At 50.0% G+C, this 27,063-nt stretch overlaps 1 protein-coding gene across 1 annotated transcript in view; it reads left to right on the forward strand.

Annotated features, from left to right (window-relative positions):
• The window catches only part of LOC149343884 (uncharacterized), a 33,874-nt gene extending 27,433 nt beyond the window's left edge, over positions 1 to 6,441 (forward strand). The window contains exon 4 of the mRNA XM_089547093.1: positions 6,005 to 6,441. Coding sequence (XP_089403219.1) covers positions 6,005 to 6,441 — 437 coding nt within the window. The remainder of the gene's footprint in view (positions 1 to 6,004) is intronic.
• The last annotated feature ends 20,622 nt before the right edge of the window (positions 6,442 to 27,063 follow it).

The following is a 27,063-nucleotide window of genomic DNA, read 5'->3' on the forward strand; positions in this document are numbered from 1 at the left end:
TTCCGAGGAGTGCGCGGCTACCAATGCTGCGTATGTTGCATGATGCTCATCAAGGAGTAGCGGCTATGAAGAGATTGGCCCGTTCTGTATTCTGGTACCCAGGACTCGATCAAGACATTGAGAAGCTGGCTAGCGCATGTCCAACGTGCATAGAATGGGGCATGCCCCGTGCACGACAGCCCGTGCCTTGGCCAGAAACAGCGGAGCCGTGGTCTAGAATTCGTGCTGATTTTGCAGGTCCTGTGGAAGGTCACATGCTGATGATTGTGGTAGATTCTCATACCAAATGGATCGAGGTCACTCTAATGAAGACAGCCAGCTCGGGAAAAACAATTGAAGCACTGCAGACTATGTTCAGCCGATTCGGCTTGCCGAGGACCCTTGTGACGGACAACGGGCCGCAGTTTACTAGCGAGGACTTCAGGGCATATATGAAGCGCAATGGAATCAGTCATATGTGAACAGCTCCCTACAAACCACAGTCTAACGGTCTGGCGGAAAGGGCGGTACGGACTGTGAAGCACGAGAGAGAGAGAGAGAGAGACAGAGAGAGAGAGAGAGAGAGAGAGGGAAAGGCAGGGATGTTAACCAGAAGGATTCCGGTTGGCTACCCTGCACAGGGGAAGGGAATGAGGGGAATTAAAGAGGAAAGAGAGAAGTAACGGGAAATAATCACAGTCTGTGAATTAAGGCAGTCGCTCTCAAAAAGCGAAAGAGTGCCTTGTAAGCCTTGATGGCAGTTGACTGTTGTGGCCACGGACCGAGGATCTTGGCCTCTGTGAAAGGGCGAGGGTCCAGGCGGTCCAGAGCACATCGCAGCTTATGTCTTTCGGCTACAAAGGCAGGGCACTCACACAAGATGTGGGTGATTGTCTCATCACAGGCGCAGTTCACACAAGAGGGGCTGTCGGCCATCGCGATCCGGAAGGCATACTTATTCGTGAAGCAACACCGAGCCATAGACGACACAGTAGTGTTGCTTCACGACGCGCTACATTACACGGAAGACGGAGGCGCAGTCCAGGGTCCAAAGTCCTGAGGCGACGGTTGCACAACACACCAGAGTTCCACGCTGAAAGTGTGAGCTCCAGCCTCAAGGAACGAAGCCCACACGCTGCGTCAGCTCTCGTTACGGGAATATTAACGGGGATTCCGTCATTGTGGGCAGAACGGGCAGCTTCGTCAGCCTGGTGATTGCCATGAATGCCGCAGTGGCCCGGCAGCCACTGGAAAATTATGTTATGTCCTTTCAATGTGGCGTCATGGTAGAGCTTGCGGATTTCGGCAACGAGTTGTTCGTGTGACCCACGGCGTAGTGCAGTTTGCAGGCCTTGAAGGGCTGCTTTAGAGTCGGTGAAAACTGTCCAGTCATGTGCAGATTCCTGACTAATGAACTGAACTGCAGCCCGTAGGGCAGCTAGTTCTGCACCAGTTGAAGAGGTGAGATAGGTAGTCCTCACCTTCATTAAAATAGACCTGGCCGGTATCACCACAGACCCAGCAGAGCTTGTTGAAGTCACTGAGCCATCTGTGTAGACATGTATGCGGTGTGTATGGTTAAAATGCAAATGATGCAGTGTCAGTTGCTTGAGAGCAGGCAATGATAAATCAGATTTCTTATTAATTCCAGGAATAGATAGGTGCACCCGGGGTTCATGGAGACTCCATATGGGTGAGCATGATCTTGATGGGTGGGCGAACTGCGAAGGAAGATAGGCACGGTGAGCTTGAATTACATTTGCAAATGCAGTATGTGGTCTGAGTACGGGAAGAGCTGCAAGATGATGACTCGGAACTCGCGTGAGGTGCCGAATGTGTGTTCTCATGGTTTCAACAGCAATGTGTGAAGTAACAGGATGCTCCCCAGCGACAAGAATAGTTGCTGCCGTTGAGGCACATTTAGGTAGCCCAAGGCAGATTCGTAGAGCTTGAGCTTGAACACTTTGAAGTGTGTGAAGGTTTGTCTTTCTGATATTGTTTAAAATGGGAAAGCTATACCGCATGTATCCCAGGAACAGCGAACGGTACAGTTGAAGCATCGAGCGTACAGATGCACCCCAGGACTTTCCCCCGAGGAAGGAGAGAATATGAACAATCGCTGTCAGTTTCTTTCGCATGTCGTAAAGATGGGGACTCCACGAGAAGTTCCTATCGATAACAACGCCAAGGAAGCGATGGTTTTTCTCATAGGGAATGGCGTTGCCATTAATATATATGGGGTAACTTGTCATTTTTTTTCGCGTGAACGCCACGAGGGAACATTTCTCGGTTGAAATATTTAGGCCCTGCTGACGAAGGTATAACGTCAGTATCGTTGCCGCCTTTTGTAGTCTCGCACGAACTTGGGGACGGGTCACGCTTGATGCCCAAATACAGATATCATCGGCGTATATTGAGATCTGGACTGATTGTGGCAATGAGTCAACCAGGCCGACGAGAGCTATGTTGAAAAGAGTTGGGCTCAGCACTCCACCCTGCGGGACTCCGCGCGAATTTAGATGCGAAGAGGTTGGTCCGTCTTCAGTCTGGACAAAACACGACCTCCCTGACAAATAGCTGCGTATCCAGCTGAACATGCGGCCTCCAATCTGAGCAGCTTCTAATGCGTCCAAAATGGCCTGATGCGTTACGTTGTCGTAGGCGCCCTTTATGTCCAAGAATAGTGCAGCAGTCAATCTTTTCAAGTTTTTTTGGTGCTGGACGGACGATACAAGGTCAACCACATTGTCAATGGAAGAGCGGCCACGTCGAAACCCAGACATAAATGCAGGGTAAATTTGGTATCGCTCTAGGTACCATTCCACGCGTGTTAACAACATTCTTTCCATGACTTTCCCGACACTGCTGGAGAGTGCAATTGGTCGGTATGCTGAAATGTCGAGTGGCGATTTTCCCGGTTTAAGGAGTGGTACGAGACGACTGGTCTTCCATGCATTAGGAACTATGCCCTCGCACCATGACTTGCTGTATGAGTCCAGAAGAACCCGTCGAGCCTCTTGGCCAAGGTTGGCGAGCGCGGAGTATGTCACACCATCGGGCCCCGGCGATGACGACCTTCTGCAACAAGCCAGCGCAGCGTCAAGTTCCTCCATGGAGAACAAGTTATCCATTCGTGAATCCCGCGAGGGTGGAACATCACTGCAGTGCAGCGTTGTGGATGGGTTCGGTTGGCCTGTTATCCTTGCGCAAAATTCTTCGGCTACCGCGACCTCGCTGCGTTTTTGGTGGAGCGCGAGGGATTTAAACGGGTGGCGCTGTTGAGGGGACGTACGAAGGCCACGGATCACATTCCAAACGCGTGACAAAGGCTTTCGTGGGTCAAGTGTCTCACAAAATGTTCTCCAACGTTGTGTCTGCAGGGCTTGAATTCTGCGCTGGATTTTCTTCTGCAGGCGTCTTGCATCTCTGAGGTCTAAGCGCGACTTTGTGCGTCGGTATCTGCGCTCTGCCCTGCGCCGTAGTGCCCGCAGTCGTTGTAATTCAATATAAAAGTCGGTGTACTTTGCGACGGGGTTGTAGCAACACGTTGCGCTCTCCATGACCTCCTTAATTTTTTGTTCAAGACCTGTCGAGAATCCTTCCATGCATGCATCCTCCATACGCGCTTTAAAAACTGTCCAATCAATGCGCTGCATACGTGTGGCAGAACGGGACGTACAATGGCCGGTAAAAATCAGGTAGGTTGGGATGTGGTCACTGCCATGGGTTTCTACATCCGAAAACCATTGGACGTTGTTGGTTAGGCATCGCGAAACGAAAGTCAAATCTAGGCAGCTGCTATAGGTCACCCCTCGAATATACGTCGGGGTTCCGTCATTTAGGCACTGGAGGCCGTGGTCAGAGGCGAAGGAGACGAGTTTCCTTCCACTAAGGTTCATCCTAACGCCTCCCCACATGGTGTGGTGAGCATTGAAGTCACCTATAATCACCCATGGACCGGAGGTGGCTTGCATCAAATCACTCAACCTTTCTTCGTCAAAGCGGCTTGACGGCGCCATGTACACAGCCAAAAGCGTAAACGTGAGGTCACGGCTCTTCACTGTGAGGCAAACATACTGGTTGTCATTGTGTGGGGGAACCGAATGATGCACATATGTAAGTTCACGTCGAATGTAGACGATGACTTTGCTGGTTCTGTTGCGCGTGGCGGAAGTAAAAGCTTCATAACCGGATAATCGCAAAATGTTGGGTAGATTCGGTTCACAGATAACAAGAATGGGGAAGCGGTTTTCATAAACATAATTTCGAATATCTGAAATCCGGGACTGGAGCCCGCGGGCATTCCACTGAAAAATAAAAGCTTGCTTGACTTTCTTCGTAAAAGATTGTTCCGGGGGAGCCATGGTGCCTTCTAATGAAGAGCTGCAAGAACTGGCTGTAGCGCGTCCAGTACTTGCAGTGCGTTGTGTGCTGCTGGCGTGCGCAAGCCGGACAGCAGAGCACGCATAACATTCATCAGTGACGTTAGCATTGCAATCACTTGTATATCTTGGCCGTGGTCAGAATCGTGCCTTTTGCCCGGATCAGTTGTAGGTGTTGCAGACATGGGGTGCGGCAACGCACCGGACGAAGTGTGTGCTCTAGGCTTTGGTAGTGGTGGCCACGTTGTGTCAGAGGCAGCAGGGCGTGTTTCACGAGTCGCCAGGCTTTCCTGATTTGTTGTCGGTGGAGGCGGACAATCTGCACTGCCGCTTGGGGTCTTCTCTTCGAAGGTATTTGTTTCATTCAACGACCTTCGGCGGCGGCGCGAACGACGTCGTCGCACCTTTGCAGCGGCTTCTCTGTGGGTGGAATGATCACGCACCATTTGCTTCAGTACCGCCCTCTCTGTCTTTAGGCGAGGGCAGTCCTTCGAGGAAGAAGCGTGAGGGCCACGACAATTGGCGCACTTCAAGGCAGTCGCGCGGCAACTGTCGCCGCTGTGTGGCTCAGAGCATTTTGGGCACACAATGGTGTTTTGACAGACCCCGCTCACATGACCAATCTTCATACATTTCCGGCACTGTAGCGGCTTAGGTATGAATGCACGAACTGGGTGACGAAAGTGCCCCACCTTCACGTATGATGGAATGCAGTCACCCTTGAAAGTCAGCTTAACGCATGTAGACCTTCCAAGGCGCTTAACTTGCATTATAGAAATGCTGTTGGTTGCCGGCTTGATTAATATGGGCAAGTCGGCGTCAGGGATAGCGATGTCGACGTTGTAAATTATGCCAGCCGTGGTTCCGCTGTCTTGTAGAATAAGTGGGCGTACACTGATATTTCCCAGTTTGGTGATGGCGGCCAAACAGTCCAGCTCGCTTCGCTTCATGACATCAATGGCAATGATGTTCTTATGCGGGTTAACTCTAACGTCTTTGATCCCTCCTGGTACAAGGCTTTCAAGGAATACGGAGATGGCTTGCCTGTTCAGGAGATTCAAGTTTTCTGTTGGCTCCAAAGGCACGAACAAGGCCGTATGGGCCTCGGAACTTCGCGCCGTGATGACCGTATCCGTACTGGAGGACGTCGTTGACGTCGACTCAGTTTGTCTCCGCAGTCTGCGCTTGGCCTTCTTACTGACGACGGGTACGAACCCATCGTCGGTCGAGGAGTCATCACTTCGGGGAGTCGAGTAGTCATCACCGTACACAACGGTGTCCTGGCTGCTGGAGTCACTCGGGGCGTACAGGCGCTTCCTCTGGGCGGCCGTTGCCGACCCGCCGGGATCCACAGAAGGCACAGCGGCCTCCACTTCCATCGCCGTGACACAAGGGGAGCGGCGCCTCCCTAATTACGGCACAAATTATCAAAAAACTGCAGAGATATGAAGCCAGCGTTCTGACACAGAACAACACGGGTTAAACAAAAACATGCGAGGTAGTTTGCAATCTCGCCTGTACCACGTTCTTTCTCATTATCGGCGCACTCGCTTTCCAACGGGAAGACTCCGGCTTCCGTGCTTCTCGGATATCAGCCACGCTGTTTATTACAGAATGTGGTATCACGACCTTTCCTTCTGCAGATGAATACTGCACCGGAAAACCGCTGCACAAGGAAATCTGGTTCAAGAACTACGGAGTGGGCGACAAATCGAAACCAGGCATGGTAGAGTCCACCGAGGGCTCACGCATGACAACCGTAAGGACAGCAGATGGGGAGCAACATCGCCGCCACCTCAACCAACTAAAGACCAGGAGGACCAGTGTGGAAGGGGCTGACGTTAAGCCCCAGGCACCCACGGAAGCATCAATGGCTGAGGACAGCGCAAGAGCATCGGTGGACTCGCAGCCTCAAGGTCACGGCAGTGGGGAGAGTGGGTCCCAACCAGGACCGGACAGTCAAACGACGCCAGACGCGCAAGCCGAAGACTGTACAAACAAAGCACAGGGATCAGACGGCCCTGACGCACCGCGTAGGTCAAAACGGCAGCGTCGGCCCCCGGACCGCTTCACTCCTTAAGGGGGAAGAATTGTTGTGAACCGAATGCGCTACTGACACGTGCCGTGCTTATCTTATGAGGCCCACCGACCAAGCCATCTGTTATCGGCAGTGGTCCCGGTGACGTCACTAGCCAAGTGGCTATAAAAACTACTAACCGCTAATAAAGCTCGTTCCTTCTTCTTCGCCAACCACTTGTCGATTCACTACAGCGTCCAGTAGCTTTCGCTTAAGGACATCAGATTATGCGTCTTTCTTAGTTATTTTATAAGGATACTTCTGCGGGGTAGTCCCCAGTTGTCAACGCTATGCATTCTCCGTCGAACCAGAAAAGCCCATAATTTTTATTGGACTCATTCTGTATCGCTTTGGCAATGGTACACACAATTGGGAGGGGTCGTGTATTGTTTTCACCGAAAACGAGGCACAAAATGCGGTCCTTAATAGACGCGGGTGGTTGGCGGTAAAATTTCCTCGAACGTCAGTCTAACGAAGGCGACAAGCATTAAAAGTTATTTCTCGTCATGATACTTCAAAGTTTTGACACGAGCGTTTACTGAAATCGGCAAAAACTTCAACACTGCCGTCTTCGTCCCTTGTGTACACGGAAAACTATTTCAATGACTACATAGCGTTGATGTGTCTGGGTGCAGTATGTTATACGCAGACTCGATGACAGAATGAGATATACCAAGCTGCTGCGTTGAAATTCTTCTGACCTATTGTGTAACGGAATTTATTTATTTATTTATTTGATACTGCCAACTGCCTCTTGGCAGTCCAGGCAGGAGTGAGTAAGTACAGGAAAGACAAGTCAAAGTCGGCACTACAAATCAAGGTAAACAAGAATGTGAGTGGCAAGAAAGCATAAGGAAATGGCTTGCAATACAGACTACTGCGTGAGTAAATTCATCTTATACAAAATTACAAAAAGACGGACACTGACGTCATTGAAAAGAACAAAAAAACACACGTCTGCAAACTGCAAATACAGGAGAACTGGACACTCTAAAACTAACGCGCTTCATTGCAAAGAGTGCACGGCAGACGCAAAGGATTCGACCGAGGTCAGACTGGCGACTTCTTGCGGTAGAGCATTCCACTCTGCAATAGTTCGAGGGAAGAACGAGAAGTGATAGGCGCTTGTCTTAGCCTGTGGCATCAAAATTGTTTTGCTGTGCTTGCCTCTTGTTTCTCTTCTTTTATTGAAATTGATGTAAATGTCGGAATCCATTTTTGTTAGTTTGTTAACTATATTAAACATAGGTTCATGGCGATGGAGTCTACGCCGAAATTCTAATGTTGGGAGGCCAGACCGTGTTCTCAGATCAGTGACCGAGGCTCTTCTGCTGTAAGTATTATAAATAAATCTAAGGGCTTTCTTTTGCACGCTTTCATAGTTACTGATGTCATTTTTTGTGTGGGGATCCCACACAACATCGGCATAATCAAGCAATGGTCTAATGAGTGTCGTGTAGGTAGCGAGTTTAGTCCTACTAGTGCAATGTTTCAGCCGGTGTTTAAGTAGCCATAGCCTCCTTAGCGACGCCGAAACGAAGTATTGAACATGAGCGCTCCAGGTTAGCTTCGAGTCAATTACTACACCCAGGTATTTAAATTTGTCAACCGGCTTATTTGCTACATTGTTGATTTTATATGTACAAATTAATGGTTTTTTCTTCCTTGTAATGACCATGTGTGTGCATTTTGAGGCGTTTAAGGTCATGCGCCAGGACTGACACCAATTATTGATTGCAGTTAGGTAATCATGTATGTCAGTCTGATCGTGCAATGATCGAATGTTATGATACACAATGCAATCATCTGCGAAGAACCGGCATCGTACCGGGGAATCAAAGGTCAAATCATTCAGATAAATCAAAAAGAGAAGGGGTCCAAGTACTGAACCTTGCGGTACACCGGAAAGTACGGGAGCAGGTGGAGAAATTGAGTTTCCTATACGGACGTATTGTGTTCGGTTAGATAAATATGAGTCAAGCCAGCGGAGAATTTGTTCATTTTTTAGCACGCATTGTAGCTTCAGTTTTAGTCTATTGTGACAAACACGATCTAACGCTTTCTGAAAATCAAGAAAAAGGACGTCTATTTGCCCGCCCCGGTCCAGCGCTGCCATGACCTCATTGGTAATGTGTAGAAGCTGTGTAACTGTGCATAGGCCACGCCGAAATCCATATTGTTTTTCGGAAAAGAAACTATTATTTTCCAGGAAGCTACTCACGTGCTTAAAAACAAAGTGCTCCATCACCTTACTAGCGGTGCACAGAAGAGAGACGGGTCTGTAATTAGTAATACTGAGTTTATCTCCGGACTTATAAATGGGAATTACCTTTGCTGCTTTCCAATCATTAGGAAGGACACCTTGCTTTAGACTTTCATTAAATATTATAAACAGATATTTTGCGCACCACTCCGCGTACCTAAAAAGAAAATTATTTGGTATGTCATCGGGACCAGCAGATTTCTTTATATCTATGCTTAGTAGGGACGAAAGAATACCTTCTTCAGAAACAAAAAGGTCCGGAAGTTCGCAGCCAGAACCTGAAAATTCTGGATTATTGTCTTCACTGCCGCGTAGAAATACCGAGGCAAAGTACCCGTTGAACGCTTCAGCAATATTCTGGTTATCGCTTGACTCGGTATCATTCACTCTAACTTTGGTGACCGCATCCTTTTTTTCCGTTATGTGCATCCAAAACTTCCTTGGAGCGTTAGCAAAAAAATGATGTAGCTTAACATTGAAGAAATGATACTTTGAGTCTTTTATTTTGTTCCTAAGTTCTGTGCGCATTGACTGTAGCAGAGAATGGTCGACAGATGAATTGGAACGTGACAGGCGTTTTAAGCGGCGCTTTAGTTGCAATATGTCACGAGTGATCCAAGGGTTTTTGCGAGCCATTCTCTTGCGTTTTGATGGAATGTACCTGTGCATACATTCTTGGACTGCGTGTTTAAAATGCAACCACAAATCATTAACACTGAATTCACCCTGGATAAATTTTCGAGAAAAAGTGTCGAAATCTTGTTCTAAGAAGTCTAGTACACTTTCATCTGCCGCATTCCTAAAATCCATGAATTCTTTGTCTGGACAACGTATCATTTTTTGCGGTAGATTGCTTTTAAACAGGACCGCACCATGATCGGATATGCCTGGCAAAACTTCTACAGCAAATCCTGTTTCACTGACAGCTTCAGAGATAAGAACAAGGTCGAGGATAGTTTGCGAGTTTGAAGTAACACGTGTACGAGCTCCTACTACCTGTTTCAGATTAAAAGAAAATGCCAAATCGAGTAACAATTCAGCGTGCTGGCAAGAAGGTCGAGCACAGAGATCATCCCAGTTGATCATGGGCAGATTAAAGTCGCCGCACAAGATAATATGAGTGTAGCGTTTACTATGGGTGTAAAGAAAATCGTGCAGCAATTCTAAAATAGATGTGTCTGCATTCGGAGGCCTGTATACTACACCAATAAGAATGTTGCACCTGAACGACGGCACAAGGATCCAAGCCATCTCAGCACAAGTATTGTGAGCAATGGATGTGAACGGAATGCCCTTTTTTATTATGGCCGCAACACCACCCCCTCTCGAGCCACGGTTCTGGCGAAGTATGTTGTTTGAGCTAGGTATTATGTCGGAATCAGGAATAGCATCATGAAGCCATGTTTCCGTTAGTAGCGTGACATCCGGGTTGTAACTAAGAAGAAGGCTTTCAAGGTCGTCAGACTTGTTCACGGCGCTCCGGGCGTTAAAAGTTAACACAGATAGCGGACTGAACGCATGGGGTGATTCCAACGAAAGAGATATACTTTTACTATTGCGCTGTTTTTGACTGGAAATAGACCGGGTATGTCAATTCGTTGCAGACGGAACTACCTTATCCAATGCTTCGTCCCATCTGAAAGTCTTGTCATTGATTCTAACTTTGTCAAAGGTTAGAAACACCTTGTCTCCTCTGTCTCGATTTTCTTTGGTCCAAGTCCAAAGCTTTTTCCTTATTGCTTGGACCCTAGGAGAGAAGTCCTCAGAAATGCTATATTCAGTGTTTTTGAAGGCGCTGCATACTTTCAGTATATTTAGCTTGTCTCGGTAGTCCAAAAGCTTGAGTATTACTGGACGACATTTGCCGTCCCTAGGCTTCCCTATTCTGTGGACGCGCTCCATTGGCACGTTTGAAACATTTAGTATGTCCTGAAACATTTTTTTCGAAACATCTTGTTCCAAAGATTGGGAAGGTTCTTCCGTTGGTTCCGGTAAACCATAAAGTATTAAATTGTTCCTCCGGCTTTGATTTTCTAGATCATCTACTTTTAACAGTAGGCTGTCAACAGTTTTCTGTAGATCGTCCACCTTGGCTGTGTAGATCTTAACGGTGGTCGAAATATCCTCCACTTTTCGGTCAATGGAAGCTAACTTATCAATGCTTTCATCTAGGCGTCGGTTTGTTGTGGCCACGCTTTCTTTGAGCTCTCGCAAGTCATTCATAATTGCCTGCAGCATACTTTAGGTAGAGGGGCCTGGATTTTGTTCAACGTCCCCGCAGGAAGCCAGTAAGTTAACAAAACAATGGTATACATTTTTTGGCACATCAGTAAACGGCCGTGGGCACGGCAAGAGCAAAAGGCACACATCGTCACTACGAAAGCCATAAGCCTGGCGGTGGTCTCTAACCTGTATCAAGAACAAGAAGGGATTCTTTAGACGCATGGTTCCAAAGCTCTCGCCGCGCCCACTGATCGTCTGCCACGCTTGAGTCCCTTTTATACGCTCTGACAGTGGTGACGTAGCGGATGGTGGCGCTCGATGTCGATCCAAGTGCATCGTCGAGCTGCGCAGACCCGGTGTGTCGTCAGCAGGAAAGCCTGTCGATGTATTGCGCTGGTGGTCGTGCAATTCCGTCGGCTTCACCGTAGCTGGGTCGCACTCAGTAGCTGAAGCCGCATCGCTGTGGCTGATGCAAATCACGGCCTGTATCAAGAACAAGAAGGGATTCTTTAGACGCATGGTTCCAAAGCTCTCGCCGCGCCCACTGAAATTGAAATGCTTGCTGCCTTGTCGTGCAAAGCCGAATAGATATGTTACTTGCGTCTTCGTAAACATGCACCACTTTTCGAAAGGCAACGAATCAGTAGGCTTTGAGCGCCGAAGTGCGGTCCATATTCGGCTGTCCGCCACTGTACATGACTATGTATTGCTACACTGGTTCTTCCCCCTGCTTATATAGGCCGGGACGTCTCTACACACGGTTCACCCTAAGAATAGCTGTCATTGGCTATGGCACTGAGCTGGTCTTTCACACCCAGAGCTATTGAGGACAGAGTGGTGAGGTAACCCAATGCCAACTCACTACTAGCAGGCCTTGTATAGTGTGGATCCAGTATCAATGGAGGTAAGTGGCTTTCTGACTTTCTGGTTTCACTTGAGAAATTCTCTTCACAATAATGCGAAACTCTGCAAGACTGACCGCAGTACCTACTTCATGAAGACAAATAAATTATTTTGATTTTGGTGACTATACCACGCGGTGCAACGCCATTTTATAATTATGTAATGTGGGAAAACACCCTCAGCAAGGCTCAAAAGGGCGTACATTTTACGGTCTTCAAGAGTCCTTGATTTTGCGCGAGTCGGTCATTCATGGTCACCTGCGCCTGTCCTTATCGTCTGCTCGTCCGTGTTTTTTTTTTTTTTTTGCGCGGCACCCTTGCTTTTTACGTCCTCTTTTTCGTACAGCATTGCCGATTAAGAAAACTTAAAATCCTGGTGAACATTCGGTGTTGGCGGAAACTTCTCGATAACGCTGCCCTCTAAATTACCACTTATTTAATTAACTAATCTGGTAAATATTGATCAACGTGCTATGTATAATATTTGCCTAAATTACCACTACACACATTACCACTCTTTTAAACCTATATAATCTTAAATTTCGCGAGCATATTTGAGCAGAGCTTGGCGAACTACCTGTGCCACATCATAAAAGCACAGGTTCCGCTACTTTATAGAGAGACCATACAGTGATCTTGCGTTAAAAGAAGAAAAATGTGCTAAACGAATGGCTAGAACAATATACGGACCGCAATTAATGCATTAGTAGCTACCACTACCACCAAACACCTCCAAAGAAATAGTTGTCCTCGCAGTCGAATGCAAATGATATTATTCTTTCAAAAGGTTTGTAAAAAAACAATGCTCCGAAAAGCTACATATTAAGATTTAATATGTCTGTCAAAGTACCTTGTGCCAGTGTTATCATGGCAGTGAGATCTGAAAGAAATCTCTAAAAAAGTACTAAAAGAAGCTATCAAATTCGGATGTTTTTTTTTCTCAAGTTTTAATTTAGAGCTTGGAAAACGCTTTCAATTGTAGGTTTAGTGCAGTGTCATACCCTGAACACTTCTCCTTTGGTGTGCTTTGCCGGTGGTGCAGAAGAATATGTGTAATTGATTTGTTTGTTTGTGGGCTGTTTAGTGTAGGTTTTTGCATTTGTTTCTTTGTATCACTTGTATTGTTTATTTCTTTAATCAAGAATTAGCTTTGTCGGGCTAACCGTAGATTGTTTTAGATTGCTTCACTGCCGTTCTTTCCAACGTGATACTTTGAGACCATGCTTAAAGACTTCTGTCCACCAAAAGATGGAACTGTTCATTGCCGTGCAGCGTATGCGAAGGTTAAGAGGCCATGTTAGGCGTCATATGGATGCCTTTTGCCATCGGCACCTCAGTAGATCAAAGTACGGAGTGCATAGGCAGGATTTGCAATGTGCAGCCAGTTTTGACGAACCGGAGCCACGCAAAGAATTAGCGGGTCAAACAGGCAGGTGCCTCAACGAACGCCTTTTGGAACACGCTAATTCTTTGCGTGGCCTCAGTAGATCTGCAACCACAGGAAAAAAATTGAACTTTCCTTGTATCATGTACCCCCATTGTGCTGAAGTAGGAGGGAGGAGGAGGGAGGATGTAGAAGAGGAAAGGCATGGAGGTTGTGACGACCCCACATAATGCGCAGGTCCACACGGGACGGAGAGGCAAGAAGACACGGTATGGCTCAGTTTAAACAAAATGATGTAATCAATAATTATACATGGTACATCAGAGGCTGGGGTGTCCGAGCTTACGTGGCGACGCCGTCTTGGGTGCGATGGAGGGGCTCCGGAGTTGCGATCCGTCGGTGGCTGGCAGAAACCGCGCGCCGTCCGGCTTCGGCGCTCAAGGACCCTTTTTCGTGAACGATGTCGTCCTCAGCGTGCCTTTCGTCCGCACTCGCCAGCTATATCTGCTCCGCCGGCCACGCCCGATCTCCTGTCTCCCAGGCTGGATTGTTTCTTTCTTCCTCCTTTCCACGGCGGCGCCGCGGCACCCCCGACCTCCCTCGTTGGAATGTCGTTTGTCTCCCGCCGGCAGCTTTCTTCTCTTGTCGGGTTGTCAGCCTCTCCTGTGTCCTTGTACGGCCAGGCAGCCTAATTGGGCTGGCTTTCCCTCCCGCCGGCGCCTTTGTATCATTGTACCCCTTCAGTGGCTTGCCGCCGCTGGGGGCTCCGTCAACGCGGCGCCGCCGAACGCGGACCGTTTAAGGGGAGACAAGGGAGTAGGACGGTTGAGCACAGAGAATATTCCGCCGAAGATATGGGCCCTGGTAGCTCACGCACGGAACGTCACACTCGCTCACCCTCCAGAAGAATGTTCTCCGAACATTTGAGTCCAGGCAGCTCCCCTTCCTTTTCTGAATCGCCTCGCACATTCCGTCCGACAAAACACTTTTCGCTGCACCTAACACCACTGCACTGCACCATATGCCGCAGCTGTCATAACTGGCGTCTCCAGGGGCAGCACTGATCTTCTTTCACAGACAAACATGAAACTCAGCACCCAAGCCTCTCCCTGCTAGTCCAAACTGGACGAAATAAATTTACCACAGTTACAAAGGAGCTCCCACTTCCAGCACAATCACGGCACAGACAAAAAAATATATAGATAACGAAAGGAAGTCGGGCATGTTCTGCATCCTGTGTAAAAGTGTTACTTAATGACAGAAAGGCTTAACTAGCAACTCCGATATTTTAACACATAAGCACATAGCAATGTTATGAGCTGCAGCATTACACAGTCTTAACCAATCCCCAACTCCGCTCTGTTTACGCCATTAGTCCGACTTAGCTTTCCGATTTCGAAGCGGATATCGGCGTTTATTAGTCGTACCAAGTAATTCTGTGACCCCTTGTCTGCTTTGAGAATCGCGAGGGCTCGTGGCAGGAGCCTCTCTTGGCGTTATCTGCGCGGCAACCTTGCGCGCTCCTTCCTCCAGCAATGCATGAAGTAAATCCGGTGGCATTCCTGCCGTAACCTCTGGCGCTTGCCGAACAAATGCAGGAGAAGGCGTTTCTTGCGAACAATCTGCGTGCTCCGCTTCACTTCGGTCCCCATCAAAATCTGCGCTTTCCCCCTCCTCATTTCGTGAATACTGAACCGGTGCCGACTTGAGGCGATTTGCGTGTATCCTTATCAAGCGGCGGTTCACGTCTCGGATCCTGAAGTTTACCGGACAAAGCTTCTCGACAACCTCGCACGGTCCTCTCCACCTCGTCTAGAACTTACGAGCCAACCCGTTCTGTCTTTGGCAGTTTTCGATGTACACGCTGTCCCCCACATCAAAAGGCGCGTCTCTAGCACCGCGATCGTGCACCTCCTTCCTGCGCTTCGCCGCTTTCTTTAAGGCCTCCTTTCCGATGTCCCTCGCCACCTGCAAGCGCGATTCTAGCTCAACCTTATAGTCGTCCAGTGAAGCGTATGGGACACGACGGGGGCCCTCTGGCACTTCACTAGGCTGGTCCGGGTCTCGGCCGTAGAGAAGAAAGAATGGCGATTCGCCCGTGCTCTCGTGTGCTGCGGCATTGTAGGCAAACATTGCATACGGGAGCCACAAGTCCCAGTCCCGCTGGTCGCGCGAAACAAAATGCGACAGGAACCCGGCCACGGTTTGGTTCAGTCGCTCCACCGCGCCGTTGGAAGCCGGATGGTACGGTGTTGTCTGCTTCTTAGTGATCTTAAGCAGCTCGCAAACTCTCCTCATTAGCTGCGACACGAAGTTCGTTCCCCGATCTGTCAAGAGTTGCCTCGGAGATCCATGTCGGAGCACGATCTGTTCGACAAATGCTCTTGCAACCATGTCTGCGTTCTGATCTGGGAGTGCTACCGCTTCCGAGTATTTTGAAAGGTGATCGACAAATACTAAAATGTACCTGTTTCCAGAAGTGGTCGTGGGCAATTGGCCCATTATATCCATACCTGTCCGCTCGAAAGGAGCCGAAACCTCAAGGAACGGCTGAATTGGTGGTGGCCTGCGTCCCTTGGGTGTTTTTCTTTCGAGACAGGAATGACACTTCGCACAGTAGTCTCTAACATCCTGTCGCATGCCACTCCAAAAGTACAAACGCTCGACGCCCCTGCGTGTCTTCGCTACGCCAAAATGACCGGCGCACGGCGCATCGTGGAACGCGCGAAGAACCCTTTCTGTCCACGACCGAGGTATGACGACTCTCTCCCAAGCGGTTTTCTCTGGTCTCCCTTTCCTGGTTGGCCTCGTGCGCCGACACAGGGTGCCGTCTTTGCGAATGAAATAACCTAGCTGTTCGGGGTGAGATGGTGCGCCCTCTAAGCTTTCGATTATTCGCTTCAGGTCAGGATCTTTGCACTGCTCTGTGCGTAATTCGGCGGGGTCGACTACGGGGACAAACTCATCTATAGCTGACACGGCAGCTGTACGGCTGAGCGCATCAGCATTCAGATGTGTCTTTCCTGACTTGTGCTCCACCTCAAAGCAGTATTCCTGCAGCTGTAGATTCCATCTAGCGAGTCGCGAGCTAGGGTCCCTGACACTCATCACCCATTTCAAAGGATGGCAGTCTGTGACTAGCTTGAATTGGCGGCCGTAAAGGTAGCATCTGAAGTGCTTTACTGCCCAGACAACGGCGAGGCACTCCCTTTCTGTAGCTCCGTACTTCTGCTCTGTGGGGCTCAGCTGTCGGCTAGCAAAAGCCACGGGATGTTCTTTGCCCTCGATAACCTGAGATAACACAGCACCAACTGCGAACTTTGACGCATCTGCGGCCAAAACGAAGGGCAAATTAAAATCCGGGTGGCGCAACAGCGGTGCACTCATTAGCTTCCTCTTCAGGGCCCCAAAAGCATCCTCGTCGTTTTTGCACCAGCGAAAGGCGACATTTTTGGCTGTTAAGGCAGTGAGCGGCTTACCGAGCTTGACGAACTCTTCTATGTGCCTTCGGTAGTAACCGATCAGGCCGAGAAACTGCCGGACCTGGCGGACACTAGTCGGGGATGGAAAATCCGAGACACACCTTAGTTTCTCAGGGTCCGGTCGCACGCCGTCAGCTGAACCAACGTGCCCGAGGTATTTCACCTCGTTTTTGAGGAATTGGCACTTAGAAGGCTTCAGCTTGAGACCAGCTCCTCTTAGTCACACCAAAACCTGCTCAATATCGCGCAAGTGTTTCTCAAAACTGTCACTGTATATGATTATGTCATCCATATACACGAAGCACAGCTTCCCCAGAAGACCCGCCAGGATAACATCAGCGGTTCTCTGCCAGACAGCAGGGCTGTTGACCAGACCCATCGGCATTCTTTTCCATTCATAGTGCCCTGAGGGCGTGTTGAATGCCGTTTTCTCAGCATCTGCCGGATCCATTGCTTTCTGCCAGAATCCCGCCGCCATGTCCACTACCGTGAAGTACCTGGCAGAGCCCAGCTGAGAAAGCGTCTCCTGTATATTGGGAATGAGGTATGGATCGATGCGAGTTACGGCATTTAGTTTGCGGTAGTCCACCACCAATCGATACGAGCCATCTGGCTTTTCCACCAATAGTGCCGGTGCTCCCCATGGTGACTTTGAGTGTTCGACAATGCCGCGATCAATAAGGTCCTGCACCTGCCGCTCCATCTCCTCACGTTGGGAGTAAGGAATCCTGTACGCACGTTGGTAAACGGGCGATGAAGTGCCGGTTTCTATCCTGTGCTTTATAACGCCACAGCAGCCCAAATCCAGGTTGGACGCGGCGAATACCTCTGAGTAGTCGTTCAGCAAACCAGCCAAAGCCTCCTTCTCCCTGGATTTTACGTGGGAAAGATCGATCAACGCATTTGGAGGAGCCGAAGGACTAGCATGCTCTACAGTTGCGAGTACCGTATCGGTGGGCTCATGTTTCTCTATCGCAGAGGTGAAGAAAGCCAATGTTTTGTTCCTGGGAAGGCTCAGTGGCTGCTGGCTACAGTTAACCACCCGTAGAGGCACTCTGTGGGCGTCATTAACAGTCACGAGGCACGCGGCCGCCTTCAGGCCATTACTAAGAGAGTAGACCGGTTCAAGCACTCCCACGGCGCCGCTCTCTACATCTGCAGGCACATAAGCGTACAAAATGTGCTCCGACCACGGAAGGACGACCGCCTCATCGACCAGCTTCACGGCAACCCGCGAATATACCTTCTCTAATGATACCACTGTTGGACGTGTGTCGATATCGGTACTGCGAATCTCAGCCCTGCTCCTGTTCAAAAACGGAACTTTTGAGCCCCCCGCATTAACTTCTTCCTCAGAGAATGAGACTACTACCTTCCCTTTTCTCAAAAAATCCTGCCCTAATATACCTGACACTCCGTTTGGCAGAGACACCGTGTCCGGGCATACGTAGCAGGGGTGCTCCAATGCAATTCCGCCGAGAGTGAAGTGTAACCGGTAGAGCCCACTTATGCCAAGAGGATCCCCCGTTTTGCCTACAAATTTGGTTGCCATACCACCAGACGCTTCCAACACCTCGCGATCCCCTTTCCTTCGAAGCGTGTTAAAGCTGCTTTCCTTAAGCAAGGTCACCTTTGACCCCGTGTCTATCAACAATTCCATGCAACAACCATTTAACTTGCAACGCACAACAGGGCATGCCTCGTCGGCCGCACAAACCACCACCACCTCATTACCCACTGCTCCCTCCCCACACTCATCAGGATGGGGAGGACAACCTAGTTTTTTGTCCCTGTATCTGGAGCCTCGCTGTAGGCTTGCTTAGGGCGTGTCTCGCCTGCTTCTCTTTGTGGCTCCCCACGGCGCACGTTTGGGCAGAACCTTGCGATGTGTCCGCGACCCTGGCACGCGAAGCACGCGATTTCTTCGAAATCTCGCATACCGCGCCTGTAGCTTTGTGGCGGTCTGCGGTTTCCAGCGAATGGGCGCCGTTGAGCGCCCGCTTCAACGTGGCGTTCCACCTGCTGAGATAGCAGCTGCTCTAAGCGATCTAACCGCTCTGTCAAGAGAGCAACCTCAGGGTTGGGCACCGCTCTCTCTATGACGCGTACTCTCGCTGCGGCCGCCGTTAGCGCCTCATTTCGTTCCTCATCCAATGCGGCCGCCACGGCTTGGTCGAAATTGCTCGGCTTGCGCGAGAGCACGAACCGGCGCACGGGGTCTTGCAGACCAGCCACAAACAAAGCGGTCATTTCCTCTTTAAGTAGATCCTCCGCGTATTTCTTCTTTAGCTGGTCTCCTTCCTCCTCCCTACTCAGCGTATCGCGCGCTAGGCGCTGAAGCCGCGACGCAAACGTTCGCACGTCCTCCCCTACCATCTGGCCGGCGACACGGAACCCCGGTACCCGCACACGACGTGGTTCAGTGTCGAAATGCTCGAACGCGAGCTTCTTAAATTCCGCAAATGATTTTGTGGATTTTACTTTTTCGTCTCGCCAAGCAAAATCATGAGCAGCTCCTGCCATCTTACACCTCGCCATTCCCAGCATTTGAGCATCGGACCATCCCCCCATTTTCCCAATCTCTTCTAGCATGGAAAAGAAATCGCAGATTGGAACCCCTGTCTTATCCCCCGTAAACGTCGGAATGACGCTTCCTAATGCCAGCATGCTTGCTCCGAGCGACGGCTGTGGAGTGGGAGCTCCGTCAGTTACAGACATTTTTTTCCGCTCCAGCCCTCCGGTGCCTCAAGCCTCTCAAATGGGGGTCAAAGTCCCACAATCAGTCCCGTGATTCCCCTTTCATTACAATTTTGAAGTCATGAATGTCGCAGCATTCAGAGGACATTTTCTTTTTAGACCCCACTTCTGACACCAGTGTGACGACCCCACATAATGCGCAGGTCCACACGGGACGGAGAGGCAAGAAGACACCTTATGGCTCAGTTTAAACAAAATGATGTAATCAATAATTATACATGGTACATCAGAGGCTGGGGTGTCCGAGCTTACGTGGCGACGCCGTCTTGGGGGCGATGGAGGGGCTCCGGAGTTGCGATCCGTCGGTGGCTGGCAGAAACCGCGCGCCGTCCGGCTTCGGCGCTCAAGGACCCTTTTTCGTGAACGATGTCGTCCTCAGCGCGCCTTTCGTCCGCACTCGCCAGCTATATCTGCTCCGCCGGCCACGCCCGATCTCCTGTCTCCCAGGCTGGATTGTTTCTTTCTTCCTAATTTCCACGGCGGCGCCGCGGCACCCCCGACTTCCCTCGTTGGAATGTCGTTTGTCTCCCGCCGGCAGCATTCTTCTCTTGTCGGGTTGTCAGCCTCTCCTGTGTCCTTGTACGGCCAGGCAGCCTAATTGGGCTGGCTTTCCCTCCCGCCGGCGCCTTTGTACCATTGTACCCCTTCAGTGGCTTGCCGCCGCTGGGGGCTCCGTCAACGCGGCGCCGCCGAACGCGGATCGTTTAAGGGGAGGCAAGGGAGTAGGACGGTTGAGCACAGAGAAGATTCCGCCGAAGATATGGGCCCTGGTAGCTCACGCACGGAACGTCACAAGGTTAACCGAAAGAATAATCGGTTTGCTACCCTACACGGGGGGAAAGGGGTGAGGGGATAAAAAAAAAGAAAGAGAAAGGAGAGTAACAGAAAATTGAAGTCACTCTAAAACGTCACTGTTCGTTAAAGTCACAGGCTATCGTGCAGGCCAGAAGTTCTCAAGAAGCGGAGCAGTGCCTTGCAGGCCTTTTCCGCCGACGACCTCCGCGGCCAGTGGCCGAGAATCTTCATTTCCGTGAAAGGGCGTGGATCTAGGCGCTCCAGCGCACGGCTAAGAGACTGCCTTTCGGTGGTGTAGGCAGGGCAGTCACAAAGAATGTGGGTTATGGTCTCATTATGCCCGCAGATGGAACATGCAGGACTATCAGCCATACCGATTAAGAATGAGTAGTGGTTGGTGAAAGCTACACCAAGCCAGAGGCGACACAGCACAGTTTCTTCTCGTCGTGGTAGGCCTGATGGTAGCCGGAGCTTCAGATCTCGGTCTAAGGATTGTAAACGGGAATTGCAAAATTGGCCGGAATTCCACGCGGCAACCGTGATGTCCCGCGCAAGTGCGCGAAGCCTGCTCGCTGCGTCCGATCTCGAAATGGGGATCGACACAAAATCGCCGTCGTCGTGAGCAGTTCGCGCGACCTCATCCGCGCGGTGATTCCCTGCTATGCCGCTATGCCCCGGTAGCCATTGGTAGATAATGTCATATACTTTGTTGATGGAAGAGTGATGTAGTTGTCGAATTTCTGCGACCAGTTGTTCATGAGCTCCACGGCGAAGAGCAGCTTGTAAGCCTTGGAGGGCAGCTTTCGAATCGGTGAAAATAGACCACCGCTGAGGGCGCTGCTGATTGATGTATTCAATGGCGACACGAAGAGCGGTGAGTTCTGCACCAGTCGAAGAAGTGCGGTGACCTGTCCTAACTCTAATTTCTGTAGTGCTTGCGGGTATGACGACGAAGCCAGAAGAAGTGATAAGGTTTACTGAGCCGTCGGTGTAAACGTGCACCCGGTTTGCATGGTGCTCATGTAAATATTCAAGGGTGACTTGTTGTAGTTATGTCGGCGATAAGTCTATCTTCTTCCTGATGCCAGGTATCGAAAGAAGCGCACGGGGATTGTGCAGGCTCCAAAGTGGCGAGGACGGTCTTGAGGCGGGTGTAAACTGGGACGGCAGAATGGCGGGATGTGCGTCAATGATGTCTGTAAACGATGTGCGCGGCCCGGTAATAGGAAGACTGGCAAGATGGTGAGAGGGAACCCGGGAAATGTGCCGGAAATGTGGCCGCAGTGCGTCAACTGTTAAGTAGGTAGGGATTGGATGCTCCTGGGCGATGAGTACAGATGCGGCCGTAGAGGCACATTTCGGCAATCCTAGGCAAGTCCGGAGAGCTTGAGCTTGAGCGCTTTGCAGACTTCGTATGTTTGTTTTTCGAATATTTCTAAGTACAGGGAGGCTGTAGCGAAGAAATCTCATGAATAAGGCGTTGTAGAGCTGCATCATCGACCGCACCGACGCTCCCCACGACTTTCCCCCTAGAAAGGCGAGAACGTGCGAAATCGCTGTCAGTCTCTTTTTCATGTATGAGATATGGGGGGTCCATGATAGATATCGGTCGATGATTACTCACAGAAACCGATGGCTCTTTACGTAGGGTATTGCTATGCCGTTTATGCATACGGTATAAGGAGACATGTTCTTGCGTGTAAAGGCAACCAGCGAGCACTTTTCGGTTGAAATCTGTAGGCCTTGCTGGCGAAGTTAGGCCGCAAGAATACTTGACACCTTTTGAAGTCTCGCTAGAAGTTGTGGGCGCGTAACTCCGGGTGCCCAGATACAGATGTTATCCGCATATATTGAGAGTTGCGCCGACTGTTGTAGTATATCGACAAGACCGACAAGTGTAAGGATGAACAGCGTTGGGCTGAGCAGTCCATCCTGCGGGACTCCACGGGAAGTGAAATGAGATGATGTTGGGCCTTCCTCTGTCTGCACAAAAAGAGATCTGTTGGATAAATAACTACGTATCCAGCAGAATACGCGGCCACCATGCTCGGCTGCTTCCAGAGCGTCCAAAATAGCCTGGTGGGTTACCTTGTCGTATGCGCCCTTTACATCCAGGAACAATGCCACGGTCAAGCGCTTCAAATGTTTTTGGCGCTGGACGGATGACACTAGGTCGACCACGTTGTCGATTGAAGATCGTCCACGTCGAAACCCGGACATTATATTCGGATATATGCGGTAGCGCTCCAGGTACCACTCAATGCGGGTAAGTACCATCCTTTCCAGTACTTTGCCAACACAACTAGCCAGCGCAATTGGACGGTATGATGTCAGGTCAAGAGGCGATTTCCCAGGTTTCAGGAGCGGAACTAGACGACTGGATTTCCACTCGTCTGGAACTGTGCCCTCATTCCATGATTTGTTGTAATACTCCAAAAGGACACGCCTAGCTTCTTGTCCAAGGTTTGCAAGTGCAGTGTATGGCACACTGTCGGGTCCCGGCGATGATGATCGTCTGCAACAAGCCAGCGCGGCGTCAAGTTCCTCCACGGAGAAGGGAAGGTCCATCCGAGAATCCCGAGAAGCAGGAACATCGCTGCAATGCAGCGTCGCAGATGGGGCAGATGGGGCAGATGGTCCTGCTACCCTAGCGCAGAAATCCTCAGCTACCTCGACCTCGCCACGTCGTTGGAAGAGTGCAAGAGACTTGAAAGGGTGCAGCTGGTGTGAAGATGTTCGAAGGCCACGAACTGCATTCCAGATGCGTGACAACGGTTTCCGTGGATCAAGCGTTTCACAGAATGACCTCCAACGTTGTGCCTGGACTGCTTGAATTCTGCGCTGAATTTTCTTTTGCATGCGCCTCGCATCTCTGAGGTCAAGGCTCGACTTTGTGCGTCGGTACCTACGCTCGGCTCTCCGCCGCAGTGATCGCAGGCGCTGCAATTCCATATCGAATTCCGTGTACTTTTTAATTGGGGTGAATAACCGTGTCGCGTTCTCCATGGCCTCCTTAACTTTCCCTTCAAAACTTGCGGATGAACCTTCTCTGGATGCATCTTACATAAGTGCTTAAAACACTGACCAATCGATGCGTCGCATGCTTGTGGCAGAAGTGCATGAGGAAAGGCCAGTAATGGTCAGATATGTAGGTATATGGCCACTGCCGCGGGTTTCAATATCCGAAAAGCACCGGACATTGCTGATAAGTCATCGAGAAACGAAAGCCAAGTCAAGGCAGCTGCTGTAAGTTGTCCCTCGAATATAAGTTGGGGAGCCGTCATTTAAACACTGAAGATCATGGTCAGAAGCGAAGGACACAAGTTTCCGTCCCCTAATGTTCATTCTAACGCCTCCTCACATGGTGTGGTGAGCGTTAAAGTCGCCCATGACGATCCAAGGGCCGGGTGTAACCGCGATCAGGTCACTCAGACGTGCGGCGTCATATCGACTTGATGGAGACATATACGCACCCACAAGCGTAAACGTGAGATCACGCCTCTTCACTGTTAGACAAACCTACTGGTTGTCGTTATTAGGGGGAACTGGATGAAGCACATATGTAAGTTCACGCCGAATGTAGATGATGACTTTACTGTTCCCTCGGTGCGTGGGAGATGCAAACGCCTCGTAACCTGACAGTCGCAATATCTTCGGCACATTACGCTCGCAAATGATAATGATGGGGAAATTATTTACGTAAACATACTGCCGAATATCTGAAATTCGGGACTGAAGTCCGCGGGCATTCCATTGAAAAATAGAGGCTTGCCTCAGGTGCTTTTGAAATGTTAATGCTGAGGGAGCCATTGTTCCTGTTACTGTAACGCCGCTAGGACTGGTGTTAGCGCGTCCAGTACTTGCAGCGCATTCTGTGCCGCTGGCGTCCGCAGGCCTGCCAGCACAGCGCGGATGGCACTCAGGATGGACTTCAGCATTGCCATAACCTGTAGTTCTTGGCCATGGCTGAGATTTTGGCCTTTCTCCGGATCAACAGTAGGCGCCGAACTTGGAGATGGCATTGACTTTCCTGACCCAGTGTATGTGGGAGGTTTCGGGAGTCACGGCCAGGTAACGGCCGATGCAGCAAATCCGGCCTCATCAACTGTCGGGCTCCCTTGGTGTAGTACGGCAGGCGGAGGAGGAGGACAAGATGCAGCAGTGCTAGAAGCCTCTCTGTCAAAAGTGACAGAGAGAAGAGGACCTTCGAGGACGCGAACGACGTCGTCGCATCTTAGCAGTGGCCTCTCTGTGCGTGGAATGGTCTCGAACCATTTGTTTCAACACTGCTCGTTCATTCTTGAGGCGTGGGCAGTCTTTCGAGGAGGAATCGTGAGGACCATGGCAGTTGGCACACTTCAGGGTAGTCGCGCGGCAAACGTCGCCGCAATGTGAATCAGAGCATCTAGAGCACACGATGTTGTTCTTGCAGACGCCACTCACGTGTCCGATCTTCATGCACTTTCTACATTGCAGTGGCTTGGGCACGAAAGGTCGAACTGGGTGGCGAAAATGCCCAACTTTCACATACGACGGTATGCAGTCGCCCTGGAATGTGAGCTTGATGCACTGAGATCTTCCAAGGCGCTGAACTGCCATTATGGAGGTGCTGTTGGACGCTGGCTTGATTAAAATAGGCAAATCAGCGTCAGCGATGGAAATGTCACCGTTGTAAATGACGCCTGCTGTAGTGCCGCTGTCTTGGAGGACATGGGAGCGTACGCTGATGTCGCCGAGTTTGGTAACGGCGGACAGACTTTGCAGTGCGCTGCCCTCCGTGACATGAATGGCGATAATGTTTTCGTGAGGGTTGACTCGCACGTCTTTAATCCCCCCAGGCACGAGGCCCTCAAGGAACATTGACGTGGCTTGCCTGTTCAGGTGGTTGAGGTTTCCGGTTGGCGTTTACGGCACAAACAAGATGGTATGCGTCGGGGGACCTCGCGTCTTGATGACTGTAGACGTGATTGATGAGGACGACTCCTCCCGTCGGCGCAGTCTTGGCTTGCCCTTCTTGCTGAGGACTGGTACGAACCCATCGTCCGTCGAAGAGTCTTCACTGGCCGCCGAGTACACCTCGGTGGCCTGGCTACTTGCGTCACTAAGGTGGTAGAGGCGCTTCCTCTGGGCGGCCGCTGCCGACCCACGGGGTTCCAAGGGAGGCCCATAAGCCTCCACTTCCATCGCCGTATGTGAAAGGGAGCGGCGCCTACCTGGTTATAGCACAAATTGCAAAAAAAACTGCAGAGACGTGAAGGCAACGTTCTAGTAAGACAGCACAGGCGTATCTCCGGCAGGTTTTAAAACAAAAATGTGTGAACGTTAACAAACATCATCCTCCATAAGAACTGCATCTTAGCAGTATTACCCTATGGGGCAGAAACGTGGACACTAACACGGTGAAACTTAAATTTAGGGCAGTGTAGCGAGCTATGCAAACGCTAATGATCGGCGTAACATAAGGAGACAACAAGAACGCAAAATGATTCAGGCAACAAACTCGAGCTAACGACATCCTAGTCGAAATCTAGAAGAAATGGGCTTGGCAGGGCATATACCGCGAAGGCAATAAAACCGACTGTCCTGTAGGGTAACGGATTGGATTTAAAGATAGGGTAAGCGTAGCATTATGGGTGCGGGGGGAGGGTACAAATAATATTTGGACGTTGCGGGGATAAGCTGGTCGCAGCTGGCAAAGGACGAGATTATATCTGGAGATTTGGAATAGGCCTTTGTCGTGCCATGGATGTGCTCAGGCTTAAGATGATGAAAACAATCGGGTTGTGCTGGTTGTAGGAAGAAGCAGGATGCTCCACCGTCATAAAAAATGCCTCTGGTTGACTTCAGCAATATGGCATTTGTCTTCGTTTGCGGAAATTACCAGACGCACTTGTTTAATATACTTGCCAGCATAGGGCATTCAACCATAGGACGTGATATCATAGGAGGGAAATTATCCGTCGTTTGTTCAGCCATATATCTGATATGAGCGCGTTTCGGCTATGCAAATTCGCTTTGTTCCAAGTTTGTTGCATGTTCCAAGCTTTTGTCCTTTCTAGATGGTGGGTTGTGTAGCTGTACTGCTCGTGATTTGCTTGCTTTGATTTTAACCTGCATTTGGCTGCATTATTCGCTTTGTCGGCAAACGACTATTGGTAGATGTAACTACCTGTAGTAGAAACTGCCCTGCTGGCCGTGTCTCCCAATATGTTCTTCGGGGTTGCAGCACTTTATTCACAAGGATCTTGGTGTCTCTTGTTTAAGGAAAAGTGCTAGATTTCTCCTCACTTGTCTTTGGTTTTCCTGAATCTACCTGCGATTATATCGACCGTCATCATAGGCATACAACAAAGTTCTTTCTTTTTTTTCCAATAAAGAAAGGAATCAATGCTTCCACGGCACATGGTGGCTCATAATGAATTACAAAGAGCAGCCCATATAACTGGGGCAAGAGAGAGAAAAAGACGGGACGAGCGCTAAAGGTCAGCTGAAATGTTAAGTCGACAGAATTGTCGAAATGCAGTTCTATGGCACACGTGCAATCAGTATTCAAACAATGCAAGCAACTAAGTGACAGCCCCACACATGGCGAACTCCTTCTCAGATACAGTCTTTCTTTTTGGGACATGGCAAGAGAAAGCGTGCTGTCGCAGTTAATGCCTTTCCTGCTAATGTGGTAGCCTTCTCATATCTCCCGATGCAGCCTCGTGCGTCCTTTTACCGAAGCATACGCGTGGCATCAAATGCTGGCACGCACCTGCAGTGCTTATAATGTTTTGCCAAATATGGCTGGGGTTGAACGTGGCTTGAACATAGTTA

The sequence above is a fragment of the Amblyomma mixtum genome, chromosome 5, assembly GCF_055824585.1.
Source record: "Amblyomma mixtum isolate Tamu chromosome 5, ASM5582458v1, whole genome shotgun sequence".
Classification (NCBI taxonomy): Eukaryota; Metazoa; Arthropoda; class Arachnida; order Ixodida; family Ixodidae; genus Amblyomma; species Amblyomma mixtum.